Source organism: Lycorma delicatula, chromosome 1 (assembly GCF_047948215.1).
Source record: "Lycorma delicatula isolate Av1 chromosome 1, ASM4794821v1, whole genome shotgun sequence".
Lineage (NCBI taxonomy): Eukaryota > Metazoa > Arthropoda > Insecta > Hemiptera > Fulgoridae > Lycorma > Lycorma delicatula.
The window spans coordinates 203,687,812-203,715,685 of NC_134455.1; the positions used below are offsets into that span (position 1 = coordinate 203,687,812).

At 30.7% G+C, this 27,874-nt stretch overlaps 1 protein-coding gene across 1 annotated transcript in view; it reads right to left on the bottom strand.

The window, feature by feature from the left end:
* Positions 1-460: 460 nt before the first annotated feature.
* Positions 461-27,874, bottom strand: part of LOC142318249 (putative G-protein coupled receptor No18) — a 318,921-nt gene continuing 291,507 nt past the window's right edge. Inside the window, exons 7-8 of the mRNA XM_075354813.1 lie at positions 23,940-24,175; positions 461-1,108 (exon numbers count right to left, since the gene is read on the bottom strand). Of these exons, the coding sequence (XP_075210928.1) occupies positions 909-1,108; positions 23,940-24,175 (436 nt within the window). The 3' untranslated portion in view covers positions 461-908. The remainder of the gene's footprint in view (positions 1,109-23,939; positions 24,176-27,874) is intronic.

The following is a 27,874-nucleotide window of genomic DNA, read 5'->3' on the forward strand; positions in this document are numbered from 1 at the left end:
CGGAGGGGGGTAAATGGTATTTCTCCGCAACACCGTTAACAAAAAAAAAAGTTAATATCTCTGGAATGAAATGAAATTAACATTTTTAAAGGGATTAATGAAATAAATTAAATTAATGCCGTAAATTATTTTATTTTCAAAATGTTTTACTTAGACAAAATAGTATATAATTTTAATATGCATATTAAGAACCACATATTATTTAAAATCATTAACATTAAATGCTATTCTTGGAAGTATTTTTGTTTAAAAAGACATCATTATCGATAAGTTTATCGTTAATGTTGTAAAATAATTATTTTATACTACAGAAAATTATGTAATTATATTCAGGGATTGATTTTTAACTACATTTCAGATTTTATTTGTAACAAAGAAAGCAAAAAAAAGTACTTAGCATCAGTTGTCATTAATGTATTTAAGCTGTTTTATGTATTTTTAAATGAATCAACGTCGCATACAACATTTATTTTTAGTATAATGGAAAAAATCTAGTTCAGCTAGATACATGTAGGAATAGATAAATTTTTATATAAACAAATATTTCGAAAGTTTATTCCGTACGATAGGTGGAAATCACTTAATCTAACTTATGTACAAATATTTGGTAAACTGTCCCATCGTGAAGAGTTACTTACACATTTTACATGAAATGTATTCAGTGCATTTTAGACTTTGCCGATTGCTACAAATTAAGTACTTTGTTGAATAATGTAATTACTTTATTCCGACTGAATAACAGCAGTGCCTAATACATAAATTAGGCATGAATTTTATCAAATACATCAACTTTTTGTCGCCGGTTCACTTTAAAGTAAAAACCTTTTTCACACCTCGGTTTCACGCGACGTGCTTCACACGCAGGAGTCATCAAACTGAATATGTCTTTGCCTTTGAGACTTGTAACATCATGGTCGGTGATACTGTGAATAACATGTGTTATCCCGTAGGTGAACACTCAGTCGAGACGCGTTGCTAACAGTACTTTGCTTTTTGCACCCTCGCGGTTTTGATGAACAATGCCTCAAAGTTAACCTCCAGAATGCCAGTCGGAAGTCCGGACTGTAGAATGCATATATAAATGGATTGATTGCGGAATTCAGCCAACCTATTAACAAAATAAAGAAATACAGTTTAATATTATATAAGTGTAACAAGATCGTAAAATATTTTAAATTAGAAAATGATTACAACATTTTTTTGTGTTCGTCATTCAAGATAATCCACTATTATAAATTAAAAAAAAAAAAGAAATATTTTATCTGTTTATGATTAAGGTGCAAACAAACATGAGATATAAATCAATATGTAGAAAGGCTGGATGAAAAAAAGAAAGGCTGGTTAGTGCAGATAGGTCTACAATCCAAGAGTATGAACACTAAAAAGTTTGTATAAGCGGGAAATTTCTCGGTTTCTATGCTTAGAAAAATAATCCAGAATGGCATGATAGAGAAAAAAGAGAAGATAGAAGCAAAAAAAAAATAGAAATTTATATTAAATAAACTTATTCTCGGCACCCTTTTTAATAAAAAGGGTGCCGAGAATAAGGAAGTGTACAGTAGATTAAAAGAAGGAATGATTGGAGGCTCAAGTTTTGCAGAGACATAGAAAATATTAAGATCACTTAAGACAAATAGCAATAATACAATAGATATTCAGAAGATGTAGGATATAAGGAGTAGAATGGTTACTTCCAGATTTTACCTCATAAAAGAAATACAATTTCTGTTCAGTTTTGGTCAAGGTCGCAGACGCAATGTTGTACGAGAACCAGCAGTTTTGTCGATTTCGCAATAACGGGCTTTTTCTTTTTCCTGTTTAGCCTCCGGTAACTACCGTTTAGATAATTCTTCAGAGGATGAATGAGAATGATATGTATGAGTGTAAATGAAGTGAAGTCTTGTACAATCTCAGTTCGACCATTCCTGAGATGTGTGGTTAATTGAAATCCAACCACCAAAGAACACCGGTATCCACGATCTAGTATTCAAATCCGTGTAAAAATAACCGGCTTTACTAGAACTTGAACGCTGGAACTCTCGACTTCCAAATCAGCTGATTTGGGAAGACGCGTTCACCACTAGACCAACCCGGTGGGTTTCGCAATAACGGGCTAGAATTGGCCAACAAATCAGTGAACGGTGTTATAAACAACATACCAACGAAATTACGTCATCATCAACATAAAACAAGTTTATTTATTAATACAATTCTGTTCAGAGTGTAGAAGATGTCAGCAGTCTGTCTAGCGGTTCTCTTCGTGCGATGGGTGTGTTAGTTTCGGTTGCGCTGTGTAAGTTTTTAGTTTATCAGTAAATCATTGGGTTAAGTTCTTGACGAGATTTAAATTTTTTTTTGTCTTCAGTCATTTGACTGGTTTGATGCAGCTCTCCAAGATTCCCTATCTAGTACTAGTCGTTTCATTTCAGTATACCCTCTACATCCTATATCCCTAACAATTTGTTTTACATATTCCAAACGTGGCCTGCCTACACAGATTTAAATAATCACAGAGATTTAAATAATCTAATGATTTAATTTAATTCTTACTTATTGTTAGTTCCTGTTGCTGGATTGTCGGAAGAATATAATTAAAAAGGTTAAAATTAGATCATTTGCATAAAATATTATGTGCATAAAACATAGCACGGTCAGTATTACAGACTGACCGTGCTATGTTGTGCCGTTCGTTAATTATCTGTATGAATTCCTGTACTTTTTATTTGTGAGTAATGTTTATTCAGTTCAGACCGTATTATTTTCTGTTTAGTTTTCTGCTCTTTTAGCATAAATATCATTTATTGCATTATTCCGTTCCATGTTGAACCGGTTGGTGCTGCACTCTAGCATCTACTAGCGCTGGACGGCGAGTTAATATATGACCATTCTACGTCAGAATCCCGCACAGTGTGGTCGTGTTTTCATTTCAGTCCAAGGGGACTCATAGTTTCTTGATAATGTTCAAGTTCAGTTATGACTAAAGTGTCATACATTGTTAAGTTTAATGTAACTATTGTAATTCAATTAAAATGTCAAGGGTGACAACAAATTAAATATAACGATTCAAGAACATAGCGTTGCTTCATTTCATCACCTATCATCTCATCAAAAAATACAGTCCACACTAGCTCTAAATTTTACCACTTTAGTTTAGTTGATGTACAATCTCTTCGTGTAATTCTGGTATAATTATAAGCTTATCAAATTTTAAATAGTGTTGATGTGCTTTATTATTTTTCTTTTCTCTTTCGTAATCACTATCCAATCCAGACTTTCAGATTCTCTCAGAACAATTTCTGGTATGAGGTTAGAGGGATTATTCCATTTATGGGATGAGTGTACTCAAAAGTTTTCAGTACGTTATTTGAGAAGAAAACTGCTGCTATTGAAGGAGAGATGCAGGGAAATTAACTGTAGATAATGTTTTTACATAAGTTGTGGCTAGGAGAAGATTGCAAGTGTGTCAGGAGTTACTTTAGTAGATGTAGAAAAGATATGTCAATGTTTCTATTAATGATCTGTGGAAGAATTTGGTGGAAATTGAAGTAAATTCATGAAATTTTGTGAGCAAAACTCAGGTAGAATAATGATAGGTCTAGTTTGACAAAAGAGTTTACAGTGACTCAAGTTTTACGTTGGGGGCGTGGATTGTCACCAATATCTTGAAATTAATACATTATATCTTGAGGCAGTAAAGAGAAGATGGCATCAGATATGTGAAAGGATACAGTGGAAGATAAAAATGTATTTATTATATATTTCGCTGATGACCAGATTGTATTGGCAGAGGGGAGCATGATTTAAATTATATGGTGCAGAAACTTCAAGAGGAGTATGAGGGGGCTACAATTAAAAACTAAATTAAATTAATAAAAATTAAAAAAAAATTTAAAAAAAGTTAACGTGATAGAGCATAAAATTAGATAGTACAAAATAAGTATATTTTGTACTATCTAATTTTATACTCCCACTTCTAGTAAGATATGGGAGTATGTTTTAATTTGGTAAGTAAAATTAAAAAGGTTGGAAAAAGTAATGAACGCATCAAAAATATACTGGAAAGAGGTAAGAGAGGTGTTATCCAGTTAAGAACTATTTTTATATTAAATATGGATTCAGGAATTAGAAAGAAATTCTTAAACCTATTTGCGTGAAATGTGATGATTTATGCCATTAAATATTTAGGACAAGGAAGCCAGGATAATATAAATGCTATTGACATGTGATGCACCGCTACAGATATTAATGTGGAAACTTATCTGGGTTGATAGAGTACGTAAAAAAGGTTTTAGAAATAATTAAATAAGAGAGCGGCTTATGGAAGAATCTTGTTAAAAGAACTTCATGGTAGTACATTAAAATACTCAGGATGAGAAAATTTAATTCTAAAAGGAAGTATCAAGGTAACCAAATTGAAAAAAAAGGTCTAACCCTTCAATACTGTGAAACCTCTATAGAATCCTAAACTTTTCTAAACTAGTTAATCTTCTGAAGATTTGAAGAATAACATTTTTTGGGAGGTCATAATCGTTACTTGTTTATTCATATCTATTTAAAACACTATTAATACAATAAATTAAAATCTACTCTTGTCTGTTTTTACTTTTTTCAAAATAACTATTTTGATTCTGCTCATTATGATTTTTTTTTATTGGCTTGGTATTGACCATGAGTTTATTTTTAAACCATTCAATTAAAGACAGGCTGATAAACTTGGTGCAATGGATGGATATTTTTTACTTAAAAAAGTAATCTTCATGATTAGTTTAGATGTCAAAAGTTTAATAAATTACTGATTAAGGGGCCATTTGTTACAATTTTCATTTCCTGTAAATAAATAAACAGTAAATAAATTTTTCATTTTCATATTCACAGCATTATTCGTAGGAAAGAGGTTAAAAAGAGTATAATTAACTCTTCTAAATAATTAGAGAAAATATGTCAGAACTACTGTGTGATGTTAATAATTGACGTCATTGTGTTGTATAATTTTGTTGATGTAATATTATGGGAATGATTATACTGAAATGAATATTTTGAATTAAAATTCTGATATCATTTTGTGAAACAAAATTATTAAGAAATAATGAAATATGATTATAAATCACATTACATTATTTCTAGCATCAGGGAAAATTAGTACTACCTGAACTAAAAAAGCACATTATATATCAAATTTTTTTTCTAATCACGTCCGTTTACTAAAAGAATGCTTTCATGAGATAATTAGAGCTAAGGTGCTAAATGTAAATATTATTGTACATATTTAATTATCCTAAAATTAATAAATTAAATCAACTTATCATCTACTGGATAAACTAAAAAAAATATTTAGATTGTTGCAGACTCTTTGCAAATAGTCTGATGAGCAAGAAGAAATTCTTCTTGCTCATCAGACATAAATCGTATGTTTTTACGTATAAATCTCGCATAATTAAAAAATGATTAGCCGTAGGATGTTGAAATTTTGGATTTAGGACTGCTGTGACATCTAATTGTGCACCTCCAATTTTGATTGCAATCAACTGGACCAAAAGGGTCCAAAAAATCCCAAAATCCCAAAAAATTGGATTTTGGACTTTTTCTTAACTGCAGTAATACGCTTTCATTGAAATCTTTTCAATGATATATCATAAGTGGTACTTATTTTCACTGGTTCTAGAGTTATAGCCAAATAAAATGTTAATTAATGAAATATTTTATCTTACAAGCGGAAGGTACATCAGTTCGAATTCGACTTCTCCTTTTTTTTTAATTTTTTTTAATTTAAATATATCGATTTATTAATAATTATTAACCTCTGATTGTAAAAAAAGTTTTTCAATAAATAATAATTCAATAATAACAATAAAAAAAAAAAAAAAAATATTGTTATTATGAAAGAAAATTTTATGTACATTTCATTTTAAAAAATGTGTGTATTTAATTTAATAGGCGTACAAGGAAGTTATGTGGTGTCCACATCAGATTTTTTCAACTTGTGTGTGGCAGAATGAGATAAACTTTACTAAAGAGATTTTTACAAATTAAACTAATTTTTTTTTCTGATTCCATATAAAGGACATGTATGTCAGATTACTAAAATGAATACTTTTTCAAGTGGAGTGATTTCAGCACAAAACGTTATTACTACTTTTTTTAATTGCGCGTCATTTTTACAATTGTATATATTTTAACTTGTGGTTTTCATCTGGTGAATATGCTGGTAACAGAGGACAATTTTGTACTGGAGATTGAATATGGATGTATTCATATGTATTCATGCTGAATCCAGCATTCAACATACATACGTGCTCAATGCGAATTCAGCAAGTATGCGAATTGCTAATGCGAATTCAGTGTTACCATGTAAAACTGTTTAAATATTGAATTGAAAATTCAATTCATTTCGCTCTTTTTTAGATAAATTTAAGCGAATGAAGAATAATATCTGTTCTCTTATTTATACTATTCATATTACACTATTCATTAGATTCTCATTACGTGTAGCCCTGTAATAACAAACTAATCTATTTCATTCGAAGCACTCTTAATACTTTGTTCAAAGAGTGATGATGGGTAATGATACTGACTAAGTAAAATTTATTAAATTAATCTTCTGTAATAATGACAAAAAAAAAAAAACACAAAAAAAAAACAACACCTATTCTGAGCAATTAATTGTCTTCTTTATTCTCTAAACCCGAACTCTTCATACCTATCGAAATTTTGACTACCGCACTACTAGATGTACATAAATATTAAAATTAATTTTAAAGTATTGATTCCTACTGATATTTTAGCGGTATCATATGTCAACCTGTGCCTTTGAATGAGTCTGATGAAGCAATAAATAAATGTACAAGCTTTTTTTTATCACTGAATTATGTTGTAATAGAGCACTGAAGTGTGAAAATTAAGTGAGGGACATTTATAGTGTGAGTATCTAACACGAACTTAAATATAAAATGTAAAATATGAAGTAATATTTCATAAAGAAAGAAAATATTCTAAAGATTAATCAAGTGGGAAATAAGTGACAAGCATGCAATAAACAAGCGTCATAATTTAAAAGAGAATAAACCACATGAAGTAGCCTATTTTTAATAATAGACTTCTTCTTTTACCTAATGAATGAATTCGCATCATGGTCTATTTAGTTCATTAAGTAACGGTTAACTTTTCAATAGGAATTTGTTTTAATTAACTGAACGGTTTACAGTTTATCTGACTATTCAGACGATCGATAAGAATATTGTTTTGGACGTTCGCTGTTTTGAGGGAATCATGAATGTCATCTGAAGGGAACTGTTAGTCTCGTGTGGCATTTTATCCGTGGTTACCTCGTTTTTTGGCATAAAATTCTTTTTTAAATTCCTCATTCTTTACTCCAATTAGGGTTATGTGAATACACCTCGGATCCAGAAGGAACATATTGAAAACGCTTACGATTAGAGATTAAGCCGGTACCGATTCAGACGGTGATGTCGTTTGTTACCAGGGGTCTACCTTGGAACTCTGTTTCCTGTCGTTGCACGATAACCCAAATGGTTAAGTGAATGTAGGGTAAAGCAAGGCCTAATATCTCTTAAAATACAATCATAATCTTATAATTTTGATTTAATGGTTTTATATCATGTTAATTCGTAAAAAACATTTTTATTTTGAAGTATATTTATACAAATGTAAACGATGCAGAAAAGGATATTTTCAAGTGTATACAATAAGTATATCGATAATACACACTAGTATATTTTATTATTGATAAATTTATGTATTTATCAATTATAAAATTGATAAAATATAATCAATTTAAAATATTGATAATACTTAGTAACAAAATTCCGCCGATCTCTGTGGGGGACGGTAGCTTCTCGGCCTCTTAGAGGCCGAAGGTTCCAGGTTCGAATACCGGTCAGGCATGTTATTCTTTCATTCGGTTCAAAATTTATTTTCCATATTCCATCACAAGTTTTAAGGTTATTTGGCGATATCATCGAGCAAAAAAATATATAAAAATACTAAAAATAACAAAGCTTAATTAGTATGTGAGAAATTTTATAAATTTTATAATTATCATGTTCTTAAGAGTTATAAATTCTAATATTACGACTTTATTAAAAGGAAAAAGTTCTTTCTTAGAGCATGTTAGTGTAAAATAAACAAGGTACAATATTTTTTGAACTAAGATTAGAAAATATATATTTCTTACTAGGTGTTACTTTTATAATTACAAACTGATGCGATACATATCGTAAAAATATTTAAATCCTTAATCAAATTAATTGCTTTATAAATTAAACACTTCATAATAGTTACTGAAATTTCAATTTGATAAGGATAATTTACCCTGACACCTTTATTTATTTTTTATCTAGATGTAAGTTGCATGAATATAAAGAAATTTTCGTTGGATTATATTGTTTATCACCAAATGATAAATAGGATATTACTAAAATGGGGAAAAAATCTGTTTTTTAAAAAATACCATCAAAAAATTGTTTTTATAGGAAAAACTCAAAATTATTTTTTTAAAAATAAGCCTCACTTGGCGTCCTTCGCTTTTCTTCAGAAACTGTGAGTTCTACGTAATAAACAGATTTTAAAAATCGAACGTTTTTTCTATCTATTTCCTATAGTTTTGTTTTATTTACTGAACGAATTTTGTTCTAAGACCAAAGCTGATGCGTTTCTGTCTGAAACTACTAAATGTTACAACCATTTGAAAATTAATATGGTAAATTTACAACACTTTTTTCTGTAATTGTTTTACCCAAACAAAAAGAGATTTCCAATTTCTAGGAAACGCATTTATCTTGCTGCTTTATTCCTCGTTAGGTACCTTTTTTCGCATTAGATTACCTTTTTTAAGTTGAAAATTAAACTTCTACTCTTGGCAATAAATCAGTGCCATTCATCTAGGTCACTTTTTGTTTTAGCTAGAGAAAATTACGTCGTCGGTGTGTACTCAAGTTTATATTTTGTTTATGTTTTTAAATTAAATTAAAACATTCATATGTCTTTCAGTTCATTCATTGGTTTTTATGCATAGATTGAAAAACAATGCAAATGGATTAAATTATTTTCACTCTTTTTTCTGAATTGTAGCTTTCTTCAACTTCTAAAATTATGTTAATTCTTAAACTTATATCAAGTCATAAATTTTCTTTCTCAAAAATTCCATTTCACTTAAAATAAAAAAAATAAGTTGCTTCATTTTATATTATCCTTTCTACAAATGTCATGTAGGTGGCTTTATACATTTTAGGCCAACCTTCTGCGATCTAGAACAGCCGTCATTGTAGACAATTTTTGAAATCAGATTTATTCAAAATGATCTTACACCATTTCCGTCACTATTCTGATTTGTGTATCTCATTCTTCGTGATTTCTGTTAAGATATCTTTTGTTTGGGAGTAAAATAAAAACTTTGTTGATGATTGTAAAAACAATAAATTTTAGTTGCTTAGCAAACCGCACCGAAAATAACTTAATTCTGGTAACTGAATGATTTATTGATAGGAATAAGGTCATTATAAAATGTAGTAATGTTCGGAATAATAACAATAACTCAATTTATTTACTTTAAATATTTTCATAAGAATCAAATAAAAAATTCAACCTTAACTATAAAAAAAAATGACAAAAAAAATGCTTTTTAGAAATTATTTTTATTACACAATTATTTTGCACGTGCAGAAAATAATTTATATAATTATATGATATTGTAGTCCAACATTTACAATTGACTTATTTACAATTGACAAATTCAGTTCTTGAATAAACAATTAATAAATAATAATCTATTAATTTAATAATTTGGCAGTAATTTAATATATTTCGGTGTTGTAATCCTGTCATTGATAATTGAAAATGTCTTCAAGACCAGTTTCCCTGAGCCATCTTAACGTCCATTTTTAATCGTCTAGTCTATACTGATTTAAAACTAAAAAAAAATATAAATCTATTATTTAACTACCATAGCCTACGAGTGAGTGACATATATATATATACACACTCAATTTTTGAAATCAGATTTATTGAAAATGATCTTACACTATTTCATTTCAAATGATCTTACATCATTTTTGTGTATATATACATACCAATATATCCTTTTATAATATACAAAGTGTATCACAATGGAGAGAACTTTGTGATATACTCTGTGTATTAATGATTTGATATGACAAATACATCCCGGATTGATAAATCTATTTTTAAACAAATAGATTTCTCCAGTTATTATTACAGTTTCAGTACATTACTTTACCTAGCCTCTCTAATAAAAATATTTGAGCAATATTAAAACTCAAGAACCAAAAATTTCTAAGTTAAATTCCTATCTTATGATATAATACTAAACGGTTTCTGCAAATTTCTCTCCTGTAAAAATATTTTTTTTTCAATACAAATAAGTTTACTGAGCAGCAACACGAATCATGTAACATTTAAAAAGACTTTCTTTAGTAACAGGGAAGACTTTTCTTCCATGAACTTTGTTAAGGTAATTTATCTAATGTCAATGGATTATTGCTAGTGCTAGTTGCAATGGGACCCGTATTAAAAAGGTTAGAAAACCACTTAATTAAATAATTATTTCCTTACGTTGTTTGTTAATTTTGTATTATCAAATGTGTTGAGATATTAATTTATATGTTCTATGTATTTTTTTGTACGCGTCCTATTTTTATGAAGTGATTTTCTGGATTCACTGTAGTGTTTGTATAATCATTGCAATACATTTTGTATTTAATGTATTATTGTGTATTTTTGAATTTTTTATAATAATCTGAATATTTTATGTATGCAACTTAATTCAACAGAATAAGTTAAGAAACGGCTTACACTTTTAGAATATTAATTTAAAAGTATAAAACAAACATTTTTAATTACAAAAAGTTGACAAAACTGATTTTTTAGACGGATACGCTTCTTCGTTATAATTAAAAAATAAAGCATATTAATTGGCGTATGTTCAAATACTTAACGTCTGATTAATGTGCATGGGTCCTTAAAACTGATTTTCGGGGTAAATTCCTTTTGATATAGGAGGTAAAACGTTGCAGAGTTCTCCATCAAAGGGTTTGAATACTTTGTCGGGTAGTCCGGTGAGAAGTCGTATTTAAAATCTATTATTATATGAGACGCGTGAGGGGGCGGAGGAACATTTAATTTCTCCAGTGTTTAAATGAATATGTATGAAGTAAAAATTTTATCAAGTAAAAGATTTTTGCTAAACTTCAAAGAATAATAAGATTACCTTACTGGGTGTGCTAATTAATGCTTTTAATGTTTAAAAGTTAAGTTTAGTTTCTATAATACAATTTCTGCATATTACAAGATATTGTGCGCTTTATGAGATAAACAAAATTATAAGTTAAATTTAAAAAATCACATTTAATATAAACAGCTCAATTATATGTTACAATTTATATCGGATAAATATTTGCTAAACCGTGTGATATCGCGATCGCATAATTTATCTTTCAGTACTTAATTCAATTAAGTATATAAACACAAGCCACAAACACATAACGTTTAGTTTAAATAGAATGCCGAAGGAAGGAATTTTATAATGTGTCACAATATTTTAATTTATTATAAAGAAACACTTTTATCAAGAAACATAATAAACATAAATCAGAGAATGTATTCTTTTATTGAACACTTTTATGAACACCATAGCAACAAATGACTAGCTGAATAATTATTTACTTCGTCTGTTATACACAAACCGATCATTTAAAGTAAAGAAAAACGATGGAGGAGTAATATATCATACTTACAAGTGAAGTGCTAATGCCTGTTTGAGTTACTCCGTGCTATATTTTATAAAAAGAAAAATTATACTGGTCTTTAAAGCCAAGTGTTCAGCGACAAGTAATAAAAATAGATTCGTAACTTATTTTAAATTTTAATGTTTTCTTAATCATTCGGTGGGTAGTGAAATATCCAAAGAAAAAGATCAGGTTTCATTTTCTTAACATTTGGCACCATTGGTATTTATACAGTTTATATAAAAAATATATTATCCACTTACCAACAATTGTATTAATTACAATATAATTACGCTTTTGGAATCTTCCTCCGTCATTAGGGATTATTGATTAATCATGAATTTTAAAGTTTTTAAAACAAAGTTTTAAAGAAGGTTTTTATGAAATAAATAACATAACACATTAAATCGCATTAAATAACGGATAAGATGCTACTAAATTAATAAATTATAAACCACAATAAAAAATTAAATACATATAAAGGGCAAAATAATACTATATAAGAATACGCTAAAATTGAATATAATATAAATTTAATAAAATATTTAAAACATTTAAAGTAAAACCAGCGTATACAAAAAATAATAAAATACATAAATAATGAGGGCCCTTCTAAAACAATAAAATATGATAACAAATTTGATCTAGAAAAACAAGGTTTATATAGTCTTAAGTGTGAAAATTTTGTTCTAAAAATTACATAACAGATATGAAAAATCGTTCATTTTCAATTAGAATAAAAGAACAGATCAGTTGCATAATAAAAATAATAAAGAACGATCCGACTTTGCTAACACATTATAGAGAATGAACATAATTACAACCCAAATGAATTTATTGAAATATTGGAATACACCAATAATTTCATAAAATGAGTATATTAGAGATATTTCATTCATGTCTGAACAATAATAAACTAATAAATGAACAAATCGTATTTGATACCGATATTCTATACAAGCAAATTATACAATATTAATAATTATTAGATGGCTAACTGATTCAATTTATACTTCATAACGATTATGAACATCTTACTGACAAGACTTTTTCTTTTAACGAAAAAAAATAAAACTTAATGACTTATTTTAACATTTGACAATCAACCGTTATGAACATAATAATTTTAATTTTTATCTTCGTTTTAATTATTACTTATAAAAAGTTTTTATGCGCAACTATAAAATTCATAATTAATCAATAATCTCTGATGATGAAGGAAAGCGCTTGGATAATTAATACTCACAATTGTTGGTAAGGGGATACTACATTTTTTACGTGTATATAAAAAAAAATTAGCTATGTTCCTGAATTAACTAAAGCAAATCAAAAATTTTTACTACATTTTTCACTTGGTCAACTCTGAGACATGTTCAATCAATTGATGAAAATATACTTCTATGGAAAGATAAACGAACTTTTTTCAGCAAAGTTTCAGCCCTATTGATCAAGGATAACTTTAAATTAATTAAAATTTGTTATAAATAAATTCAACTGAACCTTTTAACGAAGTGGTCCAAAATCTGTTATCCTTCAATGTATGTTTGTGATGAAATGTTTAACGTACGAGTAGTTTCTTAGTGTAAGTTTATCTGCTAGCTCTTTACATATCACGCTTTTTCCATTGAATAATTGACGGGAAAAAAATTATAAATGAATAGCTAGAAAAATAAAACTAAATAGATATAATTAAGAAATATAAGATCAAATTATAAATTTAATCTAAATATAAGCTAGTTAAAAATATTCTTGATAATACCGCATTAAACAGAATTTTCGTTTTTATTCATATTTTAATTTATTAGAATTTATTTAGTGAAAAGTACATAAATGTCTCGGCCTTTCATCAGGTCCCGGATTCGAATCCTGGTCAGACGTGTCATTTTTCATACGCTACAAAATTCTATTCTATATCCCACGCACATGCTTCAAGCTTAATTGGCGACATATAAAAGAAATCTAATGCTATTAACCAATTACTAGTATTCAATCCTTAACAAAACGTCGAAATACGTTGCGTCCTCCCCGCAACGTATTCTTGTTTTAAATAATAAAACAAGAATAATTTATAAAATGTATCTCCCTTGTAACTTAATTTTTCTTATTCGTAGATATCGTAAGATATCGTGTTATACATTTAAAAAAAATTACTTTACATTTTAAACAAATAAGAAAAAAAAAATAAAATTAAGGTCGTAAGGTTAATAATGTTATAAAATTTATGACTTTAGAATGGTTAAATTTAAATCTTAGTTTATGAATTATAAGTAGTATCAAAAGGGTAATTCTAAAACAAAATCACGAGCTACAATTTCTCATAATTAAAATTGCATGACCTCAGTAAATTCCTTCTGGAAAACTCATCGCGAACCACAGCTTTTTTATGGTGACGCGTGGAGTATAGTACTTAGATTCTCTGTGGTCGATACGTGAAATGGAACACAATTTATTACCATTATTAGTAGCATTAGTAGACGTTTGTATTAGTAGTAGTAGGTTATAACAATTATAACAAACTCAAGGTCACAAGACGAGAACGGTTGCTGAGGTAAGCTAGGTCGGATGGTCGAATTGATTAGATCGCGCGGTGTTTTTCTAGTGGCACTGGAATCGATTGACTTGCAAGTTGAAATAAATGGTGTTGTTATGGAGATTGGTGTTAGCAGACAGAGATTTTATCCCTCTCCTACAGCTTCTTCATTCACAGTAACATCTATCAAATTACGATCTAGTGTACTGTGACGACAGAGAAGCGGTTAACTGTGACGTCATCATCTCTCAAAAGTCATCAGATTGAATATGTATTTCTCCTTAATGTTCTATATTCATTCATTTTGTTTTTCTATTTTGTTAATTAAATTAGGAATTCTGATTTACATAAATTTAGTTTCACGGCATATATAAAAACTCGATAGCACGTAATTCGTTCTGACTATAGCAGCGCCGTGAACTCGTACTGCATCAACAGATCTGACAAAATTTAGTTTTTGTCATATCATATTTCATGATATTATGTTTTATCAGTTTTAGTTATCATAGGTTACGGAGGAATGGTACCTGTATAATAATTACGATACGACATTTAATTCATTCATTTCATTTACGGCATCATTCAGCTATTTCGACTTGTTAACCGTGTCGTAGTAAATTAATTTCAATACTAAGTTTTTGAACTATGGCAGTTCCTTTTCTTTATAAATATTAGTTAACTAATGGGAAAACTAAATAAAATTCAGCAAGAAAGTTTTATAGTCTTATCGACGGTACGTTGCTAAACAGTGACCATGGATACCGTCAAAAGATATATCAGAAATGTCACAAACCGCTACTATATTTTTACGTCGCCTGTCAAAGATGCGCATTTAACTACCTTTTCTTATGTCAACATGCTGTAGATCTTAGTGGTTGCGGGTTTAGCGCAGACGGTCTCAGAACTGATCTCCAAATCTATAGCTCCCGATTTCAGCCGCTCGTTTTGGTGGGAGTAGTCGACCACAGATAGAGGCTCCTTTTCTAAAAATTTACGTATAAGCCGGTTCGCTGTTTTCAATACCATAAATGAAATATAAGGAAACAAAAATCAGAAAAAATAAATGCAGGAAAATCAACATCTCTCTTGGTCTCTATTGATATGACCATCAGATAGGTGCATTTTACTAAGTTGTAGCGGAAGAATAAAATCAAGTGTAACATTACACCGACGTTCTCCATCTCAACTCTACCTGCAAATGTTTTTGAATTTAAGGGTTTGTTGAATTTACCAGTTTGCCGTTTTGAAAGATCAGTTACATTATCTATATCTCTCCTATAAATCGCTTCTTGACCAAAAGTTAAATCATATTCCAAGCTTCTCTTCTATCATGTCGCATGGATCCGCGACCAAAGAGAACTTGTACAGTGTATGGTCCTGCAGTTGGCATAACTGCCCTTAACTTAACTTTGATCGAGTTCCGGTGGAGGTGACCTTCGGGTTGCCTCCGTTTGTGGCAGGCAATGCAAGACCGACTCCCGGCTTCCAGGGTGAGGTCACTGAGCACGACTTTGTCGGGCCTGGTGGGGATTAGAGACAGGGCAAGGAAATTAAGATCCTACGGGCGGACCTGCCTGTCATGCCGGGCTTACAGCCGGTAAGCGGGTAGGCTCGTTAGAGTAATGGACACTCCTCCGGGCTTTGTTTGTGCTTCACGCTGATCCAGCCCGGGGGAAGAGATAAATAAAAACTTAACTTTGATTACTTATTCGGTGCTATGTCTACGAGGTTATCCGATCTCCGATCTCAATTTAGACTTCAACAGGAAGGCTTGCACTGATCATTTCTGAAATTGGCCCAAACTCTGGTTTTCAGTCCGGTTCGCAAGGTGTTGGTGTTCAATCTTATCACGTAACCGTTCAAACCTTCTATTTTGATATCGTATGTCGTGTGTCGGTATATTTTGTACGTGTCCTTTTCGCTGTCATCTTAATTTCATCTTTTATAACCTTGAATGGAATCGCGTATCTGAATTTATTTTCATATCCTCCTGCATGTTGGTAATTTGCCTTCGGTCATACTGCACTCCAAGCTCATTTCCTATTGGCCGTGTTCCTATTCCAAAATAATTCCAATTACAAAAAGAATCCTCCTGTGATCTGCATGCCTTGAAGCCTAATGTCAAAGAATAATGCCTTAGGTTCTATACTGTTGAACACAAACAAAACGACAAAAAACGTCCATCCCATTTTGTAGCATATTCCACAGGAAGAGTAGGCAGAGGCGACCGCATGAGGTTTTGTCTGATGAATGGTGTAGTTGTAAGCTACCTCGGTGTTCTCGCCAAAGTACCGCTCCAACTCTAGGAAAGGGCGAATATTATCGATGCTGTCAAAGTAGTCCATATCTTGACTCTTTTTCTTGTAGTATTTCTAACGCGTGCCCGATTCCTTATATCTTTGAATAGTCCAAGTTGTGTACAGTAGCTTCGAACTTCCACGACCTTTTCGGTAAATTGTCTATAATGAACATCTCACTCATACTTTTAATTTTTGTAGGTCGGTTAATTCAAAATTATACAGAGTTGGTTAATTCTACAGCATCGGTTATCTTTTTAAAAATGCTTTCATTAAATTTTTCATTTAATTTTTAACCTCTTCAAGTATTAACACAAACTTATTTTGACGGCTTAGTTGCCTGCGTTTTATTTGCTGTTAAGATCGTGTTCGACCAGTTTGTTCGAATCACATCAGTAAGTGTGTTTAGACTTTGGTTACCGCGAATTGCATAGGAAATACCAAGCAGTCACGAATCGCTTGCAAATAGTCGTTATTCGTCAGTCTCTGTAGCTTCGTATCTTTTACGACGTTATCGATGCGTCTGTAGACCTTATTTCGTTCCCGAGATCCTAGATTCTTCTTAACGTTTATCCCTGCTTAGTTTATTGGGACTTAGGTTCATTGGTTTGTTTATTCGGTACTACCAAAGTGTCTCTGGCGTCCTAATATCATCAAATATCATGAATGAAAATGTAGAGCTTCTTAGGTGATATGACCTTTTCGTTTTCGAGTTATGTATGTAATCGATTTTCCGATGTCAACCTCATCAGCCATTCTAGGAACAAATATTTGAGTTGAAACAGCGATTTGGAAAACACGAAAATATTTCTATGTTGGAAAATACGCTAATGGTATTAGCGTAAGCCTTTCGGGTGGAACAGTAAACTGAAAACTGCGTTCGTCTTGCCGCATACTATACATCTAACGTGTTTGCCTGGCGAGGACTGTGCCTTCACTTTAACCAGTTCCCATCCCTGCCGCTATTCACTGTAATGTCAAAATTCGACACCTTTAACTTATTTTTCCTGTTTGATCAACTTAGTAGTTGTATTAATGCGATTTTTCCACTACTGTTTGAATACGATACTTTTGTTATCAATCCAGAGTTGTACGATTTTTTCATTTCCAACCACTTCAAAAGTGACTTGTCGCCTTTTCGACGGATAGTTTTTTCGAACAGGTACCTAACATGATCCGTTGGCCTTGGCTAACTCGTGCTCTACACTACATCTTAGTTTACCAAATCCGATAGAAGCACTCGTTTATGGAGACTTTCTTGTCAAAGTCCATTAATTTTTGAAACTCTCCGACCTAGCTTACCTTGCAACCGATCTCGTCGAGTGACCTTGACATTGTGCTGGTATCATCTTTCGTATACTACTTCTGTTAGAGTGCATCTCAATAGGTATATCGAGTCACATGTCACCAGAGAGAGGCTGTCGTTCATGTTACTTTTCCCGGGAGGAAATAACTGGTATCATGCACTTTCCCTAGAGCAAGATGCTGGGCCACTATTCGTGGTAACCACAATCTTCCTTGATAAACTATTATACATTATTTATTCTGATTTAAATTCGGCATATTATTGTCATAAAATAATTTTTAAGCGTCCCGTTACCTTTTTCTCACAAGGGAGGACATACATTTTTCTTCATGAACATTTTCTGCTTCGGCTAGAATCACTAAATATTGCTTCTTTAAGCAAAACTTATTTTAAAAAAAGTAAGAACTCAAAATATTTTGTACTGGATTATCGATTTTTTATTTACTATATTTACTACTAATAAAGTTTTTAATAACTAATAAAAAAATCTAAATAAAAAGTTATTTTTGTTGTCCTAGACCAAATCTTATAATTTTAGCTTTCCTTGGCTTTATAGTTTTGAGTCGAGTTTATACTACTACCGCTCTTTTTCTGCTTAGCCTTCGGGACCACCATAAGGTGGTCCTTCAGAGGATGAATGAGGATGATATATATGAATATAAATGAATTGCAGTCTTGTACAGTCTCAGGTGGACCCTTCATAAGATGCTAAGGTAATTGAAACCCAACCACCAAAGAACACCGATACCTACGATCTAGTATTCAAATCCGAATAAAAGTAACTGCCTTCATTAGGATTTGAACCTTAGAACTCTGGAATTCGAAATCACCTGATTTGCGATGACGAGTTAACCACTAAACCAGCTCGGTGGGCTGAGTTTATGCTACCTGTTGTAAGTATGAAACGATTTCAATCGGTGAATAAACTAGAAATCTAGAATGAAAATTTTAATGCATATTTATTCAATCAAAATCTGAATTGCAATAATATCAAAATTATAATTTTATAAACTTCTTAGAATTAGATATGACGAATATTATATATGCTAGTGAAACAGAATTTTTGGGTCAGTTTGAATCTCTTACCATTTCATATTTTTGTGTGTTTATACTATTATTTTCTGAACATCTGATAGAAGTTCAGAGAAACTTTGAAGATTTTGTAGTAGCTAGGAAGAGAGGAAGGAAATTAGTAAGCTCGTTTAAGGGAAATTGGATCAATGGGTTAGGCCGATGAATCGACAGTCTGTGTGTGTGTGTGTGTGTGTGTGTGTGTACACACCTACATATTGATGTGGGCGTTTGCGAGTGTGTTTCAACCAATCTGTACCCAATATAACTCGAGAACAAAGATTCAATCTGAACGAAATTTGGGATACACCTTCTTCTTCCGATTTACAATTAGATTTTCAACACGTAAGTGAAATTCAATTGTCAGCTCAAGAAGAGTTGACATACATCATTTTTAATTTTTAATAAATAGTTTATTTATCATTAGTTTTTTTAATAAGTTAATATTTTTTTTAAGCACAACTAACATTATTAATTACTAGAAGATTATTTAGAAAATAGTACGGGTACATTATACTTAATGTTTCATTAAAAATAAAATTAAAAATATTTATAAATTTATAAATTAGATTATGATAAAGTTGAAGTATTTATACTGAAACTTTATTTGAGGATGATAAAAGTTACCTTGAGCTTCTTAGAATGTTTTAAAAATTTCCATAGTAATGTAATAATATTTCTGTTAATTTACAAAGCATTTAAGACTTAAAAAAATGGAATATTACAGTTTTCCTACATTATAATCTTATACTGTAAAAAAAGAATAAATGAAAGGTTTTAATGAAAATGTATTTAAACATCTCATTTTAGAAATTCGTATACGAATAATCAGAAAAGAGATTAAAAATGAGAATGAAAGGGTTAACAATCGATTATATATGGAACATTACTATTTAAGTACATTACAGTAATATTGATATAGTACGATAGGTATCACTTAACGAGCTATATATCCTGCTTATTACGTTTATTTGATCTATCCACTTTCATCATAAAGTTATCCAGGAACTATTACGTTACTGAATTCGATATCCAATAATAGGAGATAAACTAAACATATTAGGGAATTTGCATGAAGTAATTAGTCTCACAAGTTTAAATATATATTTTTTGTTGTCATTTACATCATATAAGTATTAAGAAGGTTAAAATTAAGATGGTGAATTTTTATCAGCAGCTTTTTTACTTCTATCTATTACTGTTGTTTTAAATTTAAAATTTTTGTTTTTTTAATTAATAGACGACGTATAAATTTAAATTAACATTAATTCGAATTATAAGTTTGATCTTAAACTTGTTTGTATTGAAGACACGATATCAACTCTTAATTTGAAAACTAGTTTTTGACTAACGTTTTTAAGTATTAATTTTAATAGTTATAAATCTTCGATTCCAGAGATCTTTATAATTTTTTTTTTTTTTTTTAGTTTAAGATTAAATTTCCTACATCAGACTTGAGTTTGCCAGTTACACCGCTTAGTTACGAGTAAAGGGCGGTTTCGAAAGACTGTCTTCATACGTTTTCGCTACATTGAATACAATGTTATATTTTAGTGTTGTAACCATTCATTTTTATTATTATGAAGGTTGGTTTGGGAACGTATGAGAATAATGCTAATATAATTTCATAGTTCAACGTTGGTTCCCGTTGTATAATCGTGTCTGCGAATGAATACATGAGAGAAATTATTGTTCATAAGGAATATACAATTATAGTGGAGAATGAAAATAACAAATGTAATTATAGATATTGAAGATCGCATAAACAGAATTTATCCACTGTTTTGAAGCTACCACAAACCCCAACTGATCTGCTAAATTAATAGATCAAAAAAGAAAAGGACCAAAAATAAAAATAAAATAAGTTAATAATTATGAATTAATCAGTAAATAAAGAAATTTTTGGACCAAAGACTTCACTCCATTTTATGTACAATCAGTACTCACACAAGAAAATAATTACCCAGAGCATTACCTATTTAATAATAGTACAAGCGGTTTATATTGTTACAAGATCATCGAAACCCTTTTTTTCTCTCTCTAACATTTACTTTAAAATAATATTTTTTTATATATTACAACATAATAATCATTAATTTTAATTACTATCGTATTTTCTCATTCAGCTTATCAAAACGAACATTATATTTTGTATATATTATATAAAAAAAATCGTTCCTGTTTGAAATAAATATTACTCGAAAAATGTACAGATTGAGGCGATAGTGAGAAAATTACATATCATAATTGTCTAATATCATATATTAGAAAATTAATAAGATACAATTATAGAATTTCTTTGTTGTTGGGAATTTCACACGAGTTAAATTTAAAAAAAATATAAAAAGGTAATTTTAGTTTTTCTTAATTTTTTAATATAAATTTTAGTAATGAGCTGAAAATTTACGGGTTCTCAGAAAGTTATTTTGGGAATAAAATAAGCTTAACCTCGATTAATTACCCTTAATTTTGAAGTGAGAGTTATAAAGCTCATATCTTAACATATCGGCTAAGATATAACATGAAACCGAAACGGTTGTAATTTCCTTTGCTAAACGCAGGGCAACAGTGAAGATTGACTTGGAGGGTAGAAGAATTAAATCTGAGGCCGCGATAAAATATTTGGGCATTTGCATCGACGCTAGACTGAGAATTGGTGGGCATGTTCTTGAAGCCTCTGAAAAGGCGGAGAGAGTTATGCGCTATATTGTGGGCATTTTGCCGAATTTAAGAGGCCCAGGGCAAAAGAGAAGGAGGCTACTCACCGAAGTGGCATACGCCACCTTACTGTACGGTGCTGAAATTTGGCGGACATTATTAAGTATAGGAAATACAGAGGCATATTGGAGGCTCTCCGTGGGAAGTGTCGTCTCAGGGTTGCAACAGCCTACAGGACTGTCTCCTTGGAGGCCGTGGAGTCATTTCCGGGTTGCTCTAGATTGACTTCGTGATTACGCATAGGAAGAAGATGCGCGAATACGGGGCTATGACCTCAGTTGAAAAGAAAGAAGTGAGTGCGATAATTACTGAAGATATGTTAAGGAATTGGCAGGAGACATGGGACTGCTGTGCGAAGGGCTGATGGAGCTACAGGTTGATACGCGATGTTGGAGGATGGTCTGGGAGAACCCATCGCTCGCTGGATTTTAATCTTACTCAGCTGCTGGCGGACCATGCAGGATTTAGAGCGTATCTCTATAGGTTTGGGTTGGACGACTCCGATGGTTGCCCTGCTTGTAGGGTTGAAGAGACGCCTTTTCATGTATTTTTTTACTGTTCTAGATTTGCGGTAGAGCGTGAGAAGATCGTTGATGCTGTTGGCAGAGAGGAATTATTTGAACCCGAGGACCTCCAGGAAATTATGTTAACCAATGACAGTCACTGGGCGGCTGTTGCTCGATACGCTAAAGCAGTTATGGAGAAATACGTTCTGCCGAAGAAAACCGCAGGTTAAATATAGGCCCTGGGGTCCCGGTGCGGTGGACAGGGCAGGGGGCGAGTGTCTAGAAGGGCCCCTCGATTTTGTGGGAGTCGGCTGGATGCAATGAAGCCGCGGTCACTCCACTGACTGGGGTCCTGGGGGCTTCCCCCACTTCCGAGCTAAAGCTGATGTAATGCAATTATGCGTATGGTAAGTATGAGTGTTACGGGAGTTGTTGGTATGCGTGTGTCTGTGCGCGGGTGGTGTATACGTGTTGTATGTTTGGTTCTAGTGTGTTTGGTGTTTTGCCTGGTTTTTTAGTTACGTGTGAATCTGTGTTTGTGTGTGTATGTGCCTTGCTATTTGCTTTGTTTTCTGAATGTGTGTGTGGGCGATTACCCTCCCCTCATGGTAATGATTTACCAGCTATTCCCATGAGGGGCGGGTTGCCAGGGGTGGAGGTTTAGTCGGTAGTACGCAGCAATATACGCCTTTTTTACTATCTTGCGGAACCTGTTAGCGAGTCCGACACTGCTTTGGCGGCCGTAAATGGGGTTCCTCCACCTCTTAGATATAACATGAAAAATGTAATTTACTTATTTATTATGTTAGGCAGATGTAATTTTGTGGGATGACGCATGTCTTTAAATTCACTATACCTCTTCTGAGTTGTTTTTTGCTAGAAATTTGTGATGGATGATGGCCATTGTTTCCTTTTAGTTGATTTGTTCACTGTTTGTATTTGAACAGTATGAGGTAAAGTTGGTAGTACCTTTCCAAAAAAATCACTCTACGGTTTTTTAATTATAAAAGTTGTAATAGATATTGATGATTTTTACTGTCAAGTGATTAGGGTGTTTCTTGTTTTTCATTATTTTTCAAAATATTTTTTTTAATTGGTAACCAACTTTTTGTTGGCTAGCGATCATACTGGAATGATCAAACAGGAGGTCTTTTTTATGTATCTATGGGAGAAAATCGAACCCGACTTTTTATTTGTTTATGTATTCTGTTCGAGAATATTTCTTGTGTAGTAGTGAGATAGACTAGTATTAGGTAGTAGAGTAATATATTTTTTTTTTAAGAGATTCATCTAATTTTTAATCATATTCCCTACATCTATTTGGTTAAATGTACAAAAATGTTTTCAATAATTTTCTTTCCTATGCGTCGTTTTCACGTGTTGTAATTTTCTGTTTTTGATGCCATAGTTTACAATTTACTGGATTTCAAGTTTTGCATTCCGTATGACTAATTGGTTAAACGTTTCAAAATGTTTTATTTCTCTATTTTTTGTGTTTTTATGTTTATATTTTGACTTACAATAAAAGTTGTGTGTACCTATATATGATATAAATATTTTGTTAGGGAAGATGACAGCCAACATTTGGTTTTTATCTGCTTTTAGATACGTGTTTTTATCTGTGCCAAAAAGCAACCTGCTTGTAGTGTATAAAGCAAAGCTTTGCAACGGTCAAGTTAAAATTACTAAAAATTTAATTTTTAATACTACTAAACAATATGATATTAGTTTTTGCGTAAAAAATTTACTTACCGAGCCATGTAAGGACCGTCATTAGAAGTTGTGGTATTGTTCCTTGCTCTAAAAATGGGCTAGCCAAGTATACAACGAAAAACGGCAGCCAACATGCAATAAAACCACCTACGACGATTGATAATGTTTGAGCAGTTTTTGATTCTCTTTTGAAAGATGAAACGCGCGTTGCCGTATCGCTGAATCTTAGTGTCCTGTTGTCGGATATTCTAGTTGAAACACCGACTGGAGCCAACCTGTAATCAGGTAAATAAATCTTTATAAAAACGATGTACCATTCAGTCACTACTCACTATCTCAATACTTCCCAAAGTCTGTAATCCTAGGAAACTGATATTTTGCAGCTAAGTTTGTTTTACTTCCTAAACATTGTTTAAAAGGAATGTTTTTGAAATCTTCTACAACGAAAGGATTAAAATAGAACAGGAATTGATCTTAATAACTCAGTGATGTTAATCCTTAGATTTTTTGAGATGCAGGGAAATATAAATTGCAAATTTTGATGTTTTATTTATTCTATTGCACTTTTTAAAAGATAAACTCTCGAAGATCACAAACAGGAATATAAAATAAAATTATAAACTATAATAATTATAAAATATTAAATAAAATTCTTTCACTACCTCAATACAGTACCTCCTTTCCATGTTTACAATTTATTGAGCTGACTGAATTCTGAAATTCACTACAGTTAATTTTTAAAATCCATATTTTGCTGCATGTAGACACGTATTAACTCGATTACTGCATAATCAACGATTAAGAATAAAAATAGTCTTTGTTACCATCGCAGAAAAATTTATGTATCTGTAAATATTTTTTTTTAAAGATAAAAGCAAGGAGTCAGTTAAATATGTCACCCTACTCTTAATTTTTTTTATTGTGATGCATTATTTAAAAACAAAAACAACAAATAACAAACAAAATTTTAAAAGAAATTCCATCAATATTTGATATTCCAAGGGAGAATAAAACTTCTGTAATTATTTAAATTTCATATTACAATTAAGATATATCCCAACGGAAAATTTGTATGGATTAAGAGGTTAAAGTTAAAGCAAGCGTAATTAAGTATGTTATAAATAAGTTTTTTTTATATAGTTTAGGAAAGGTTGTTACTTTCCAAAGCCAAAAATAGTTAAAATGTTAGTAATTATTTGAAAACTGTTAGACGTAACATATTGGAATGTATAAATGCCAATGAGTCCGTGTAATCATTTATTAATTTCTAAACCGTATTAAGTGGAGTAACAATAGAGTAGTGATAGTAATATTACTAATAATTTTATTAATTGTTCGCTTCATTTTATTCACCCGGAAAGATTTATTCTTAACCACAGTAAATAATTATAATGAATAAATCATGCAATGAGAAGGTGATATGCATTTGTACATAAAAATAGCACAATTTGTTTTTTTCTAAGTATTCGTGGTTTTTCAATGGAGTGTTTGTTAGTTAAATATAACATTTATTTAATGAAGAGAAGATTTTCACTTTTAATCTTGTTCATGATGTAGTTAAGATGTGGTTTAATTTAGATTTTTAATTAAATAGATACAAATTTTTATGACCGACGGTACTGCGTAGTTGATAAGGAGAAAGTGTCATTCCCTCTCCATCACGACTTTTCTTAAGAGAATTTTATTGAACAAGCTCATTACCATTGCAATCGCCTTAATAAAATTTTACGGTTTTTATTTTAATGGAGTAGATATTTTAAACTTTAAATACTTATTTGTACGAAATTTTAGTATGTGTCAAAAAAAAAAAGTGTTGCTGGTAGTAGTTCTCTCAAGTAAGGGCTTGTATTGTGCATTATTTATTGAAGTATATAGAAGTTTTTAAATTAAAAAGAAATATTTTATCGAAAATAAAAATATTGTCAAGCAAAATATAAAATGTATTTAATTTATACCAATCTCAAAAATATTATGTAATTAATACAGGTAAAAAGAAAAAGCTTAAAGGAGCTTAAAAGAAGTTCTCAATTTTTCATAGATCATAAGATATCTTATATTATTTATTAGCATCGGTTTTAACAGGAAGCCAGCAGTCTTTAATCTTCTCAAAGATGTAATTAAATCTATGTTCTATTATGGAAAGGAAATTTCTCAAAGTTTCATAGTTGGAAACTGCGTCGTAAAATCTAAGGCCCCTTCTTTTAAAAGCAGTATCTAATAGGAAGAACTTAACTTAGTTAATATGTTGTTGTACTTAAAATTAATAAAAACAGTACAGAGCAGAGGTACGTAAAAGGTATAGCTGTACCATTATAAAATGATTAAAAATACGAGTACATAGTAAACAAAATTATAAACACTAAAAAGTTTTGGACAAAAAGAACGGAGATTAAGAATGAATAATCGTGAAAAAGCATCTCAGTTTACCCATCAGTCGGATGAACTTCAATCAAATTATTATTTTAATTATAGATAATTTATTTATTGATGAAATTAAATACCATTAAGTAAACTGTATATTTTTAATTAAACGAATAACACTAAATTAATAGTAATGGAAAGTATTCCTTAAGTTAAATAAACCTGTTTAAATAAAAATTAAACAATTTTCAATCTTGTGGGCTCTTGAAAATCTGTGAAGTTGTAAATTTCCAAATTATTAGAAACTTTGTAGGCCTACACGAAACAAAAATGCAACATATATTATATATAAGTAGCAACATAATGCGGCATAAGTACGAGTGATATACGTTATTTGTATTTTTCATTACATTAATTTTTGGGGAAAGTAATGTAGTCGGATGGTAATTTTGTTCGTGCACTTGCAATTCAATACCAAATAACAAATGGACCAATTTTTTTCAAGTACATTTTATTAAATGATTTTTCACGCAAAAACTTTTTTCTCGAAGTGAAGGCAATAAAGTGAGAAACTACAAGATGATTTGTAAAAATCATAATTATGTTTCTCAAGTCGAATAACAGAAACTGTTTAAAAATTATAAAATAAAATATATAAGTGATTAAAAAGAAAACAGCTTTAAAAAATGTACTTCTTTAAAATAAAAAAAACATATACCGTTTTTGTAGTTAAAAAAAAAATAAATAAAGATATAATTAATTAGAAAATACTATTATCATTTCAACCAGTTTTTCCAGCTTGCTGCTAGATTTGTGCGCGTGTGTGTATAGGCAAATACAATTAATCTACTGACTTGCCAGGCCTGCAGCTTCAAATATAAGTGTTAATGCAGCAGCAAACATGTAGTCCTTAACAAACTCAGGTTGGCAACTCGTTGTAGTTAATTGAAATCCAACCACCAAAGAACACCGGCATCCACAGTATAGTATTCAAATGCAACTGTCTTTACAAGGACTCTAATTTTAGAACTCTCGACTTCGAAAATCAGCTGATTTTGCGATGACGAGTTTACCACTAGATTAACCCGGCGGGTTAGAAATGATTTTAATTAGAAGTAATAGTTGTAATTAGAAATAATCATAAAAAAAAAATTGGCTGTAAGTTTGAAAATCATTTACAAAATCCTTAAATATGAACATCTTTAGAAGACTAAGACACGGTTGGCAAGATGATTATGCTGCTATAAAAAGGTAGTTGGGAATGTCTCCACATAATTCCTCAATGATAACACGTAATTAATTTTCTAGAACTGTAAATTGTGTTTTCAGTTTCACTTTGTGATTATCCTGAAGAGTTTATTCGGTGATCTTATTGCAAGAGAAATTAATTTTTAATCTTAATTAAAACATTTATTTGTTTTTTCATCATTTCGCTGAAAAAGTATCGCAGTATTATTATTATTATTCTAAACAACACAATAAGAGAGGTACTTCCTGTAAATTCATGAGGGTATTTCGTTTCTTAAATTTTTTATGATTTCATTATATAATTATTTTTCGGGGTTTAAAATTCTTGCCAGTAGATCTGTTGCATGAATATTGTATCGAGCTTT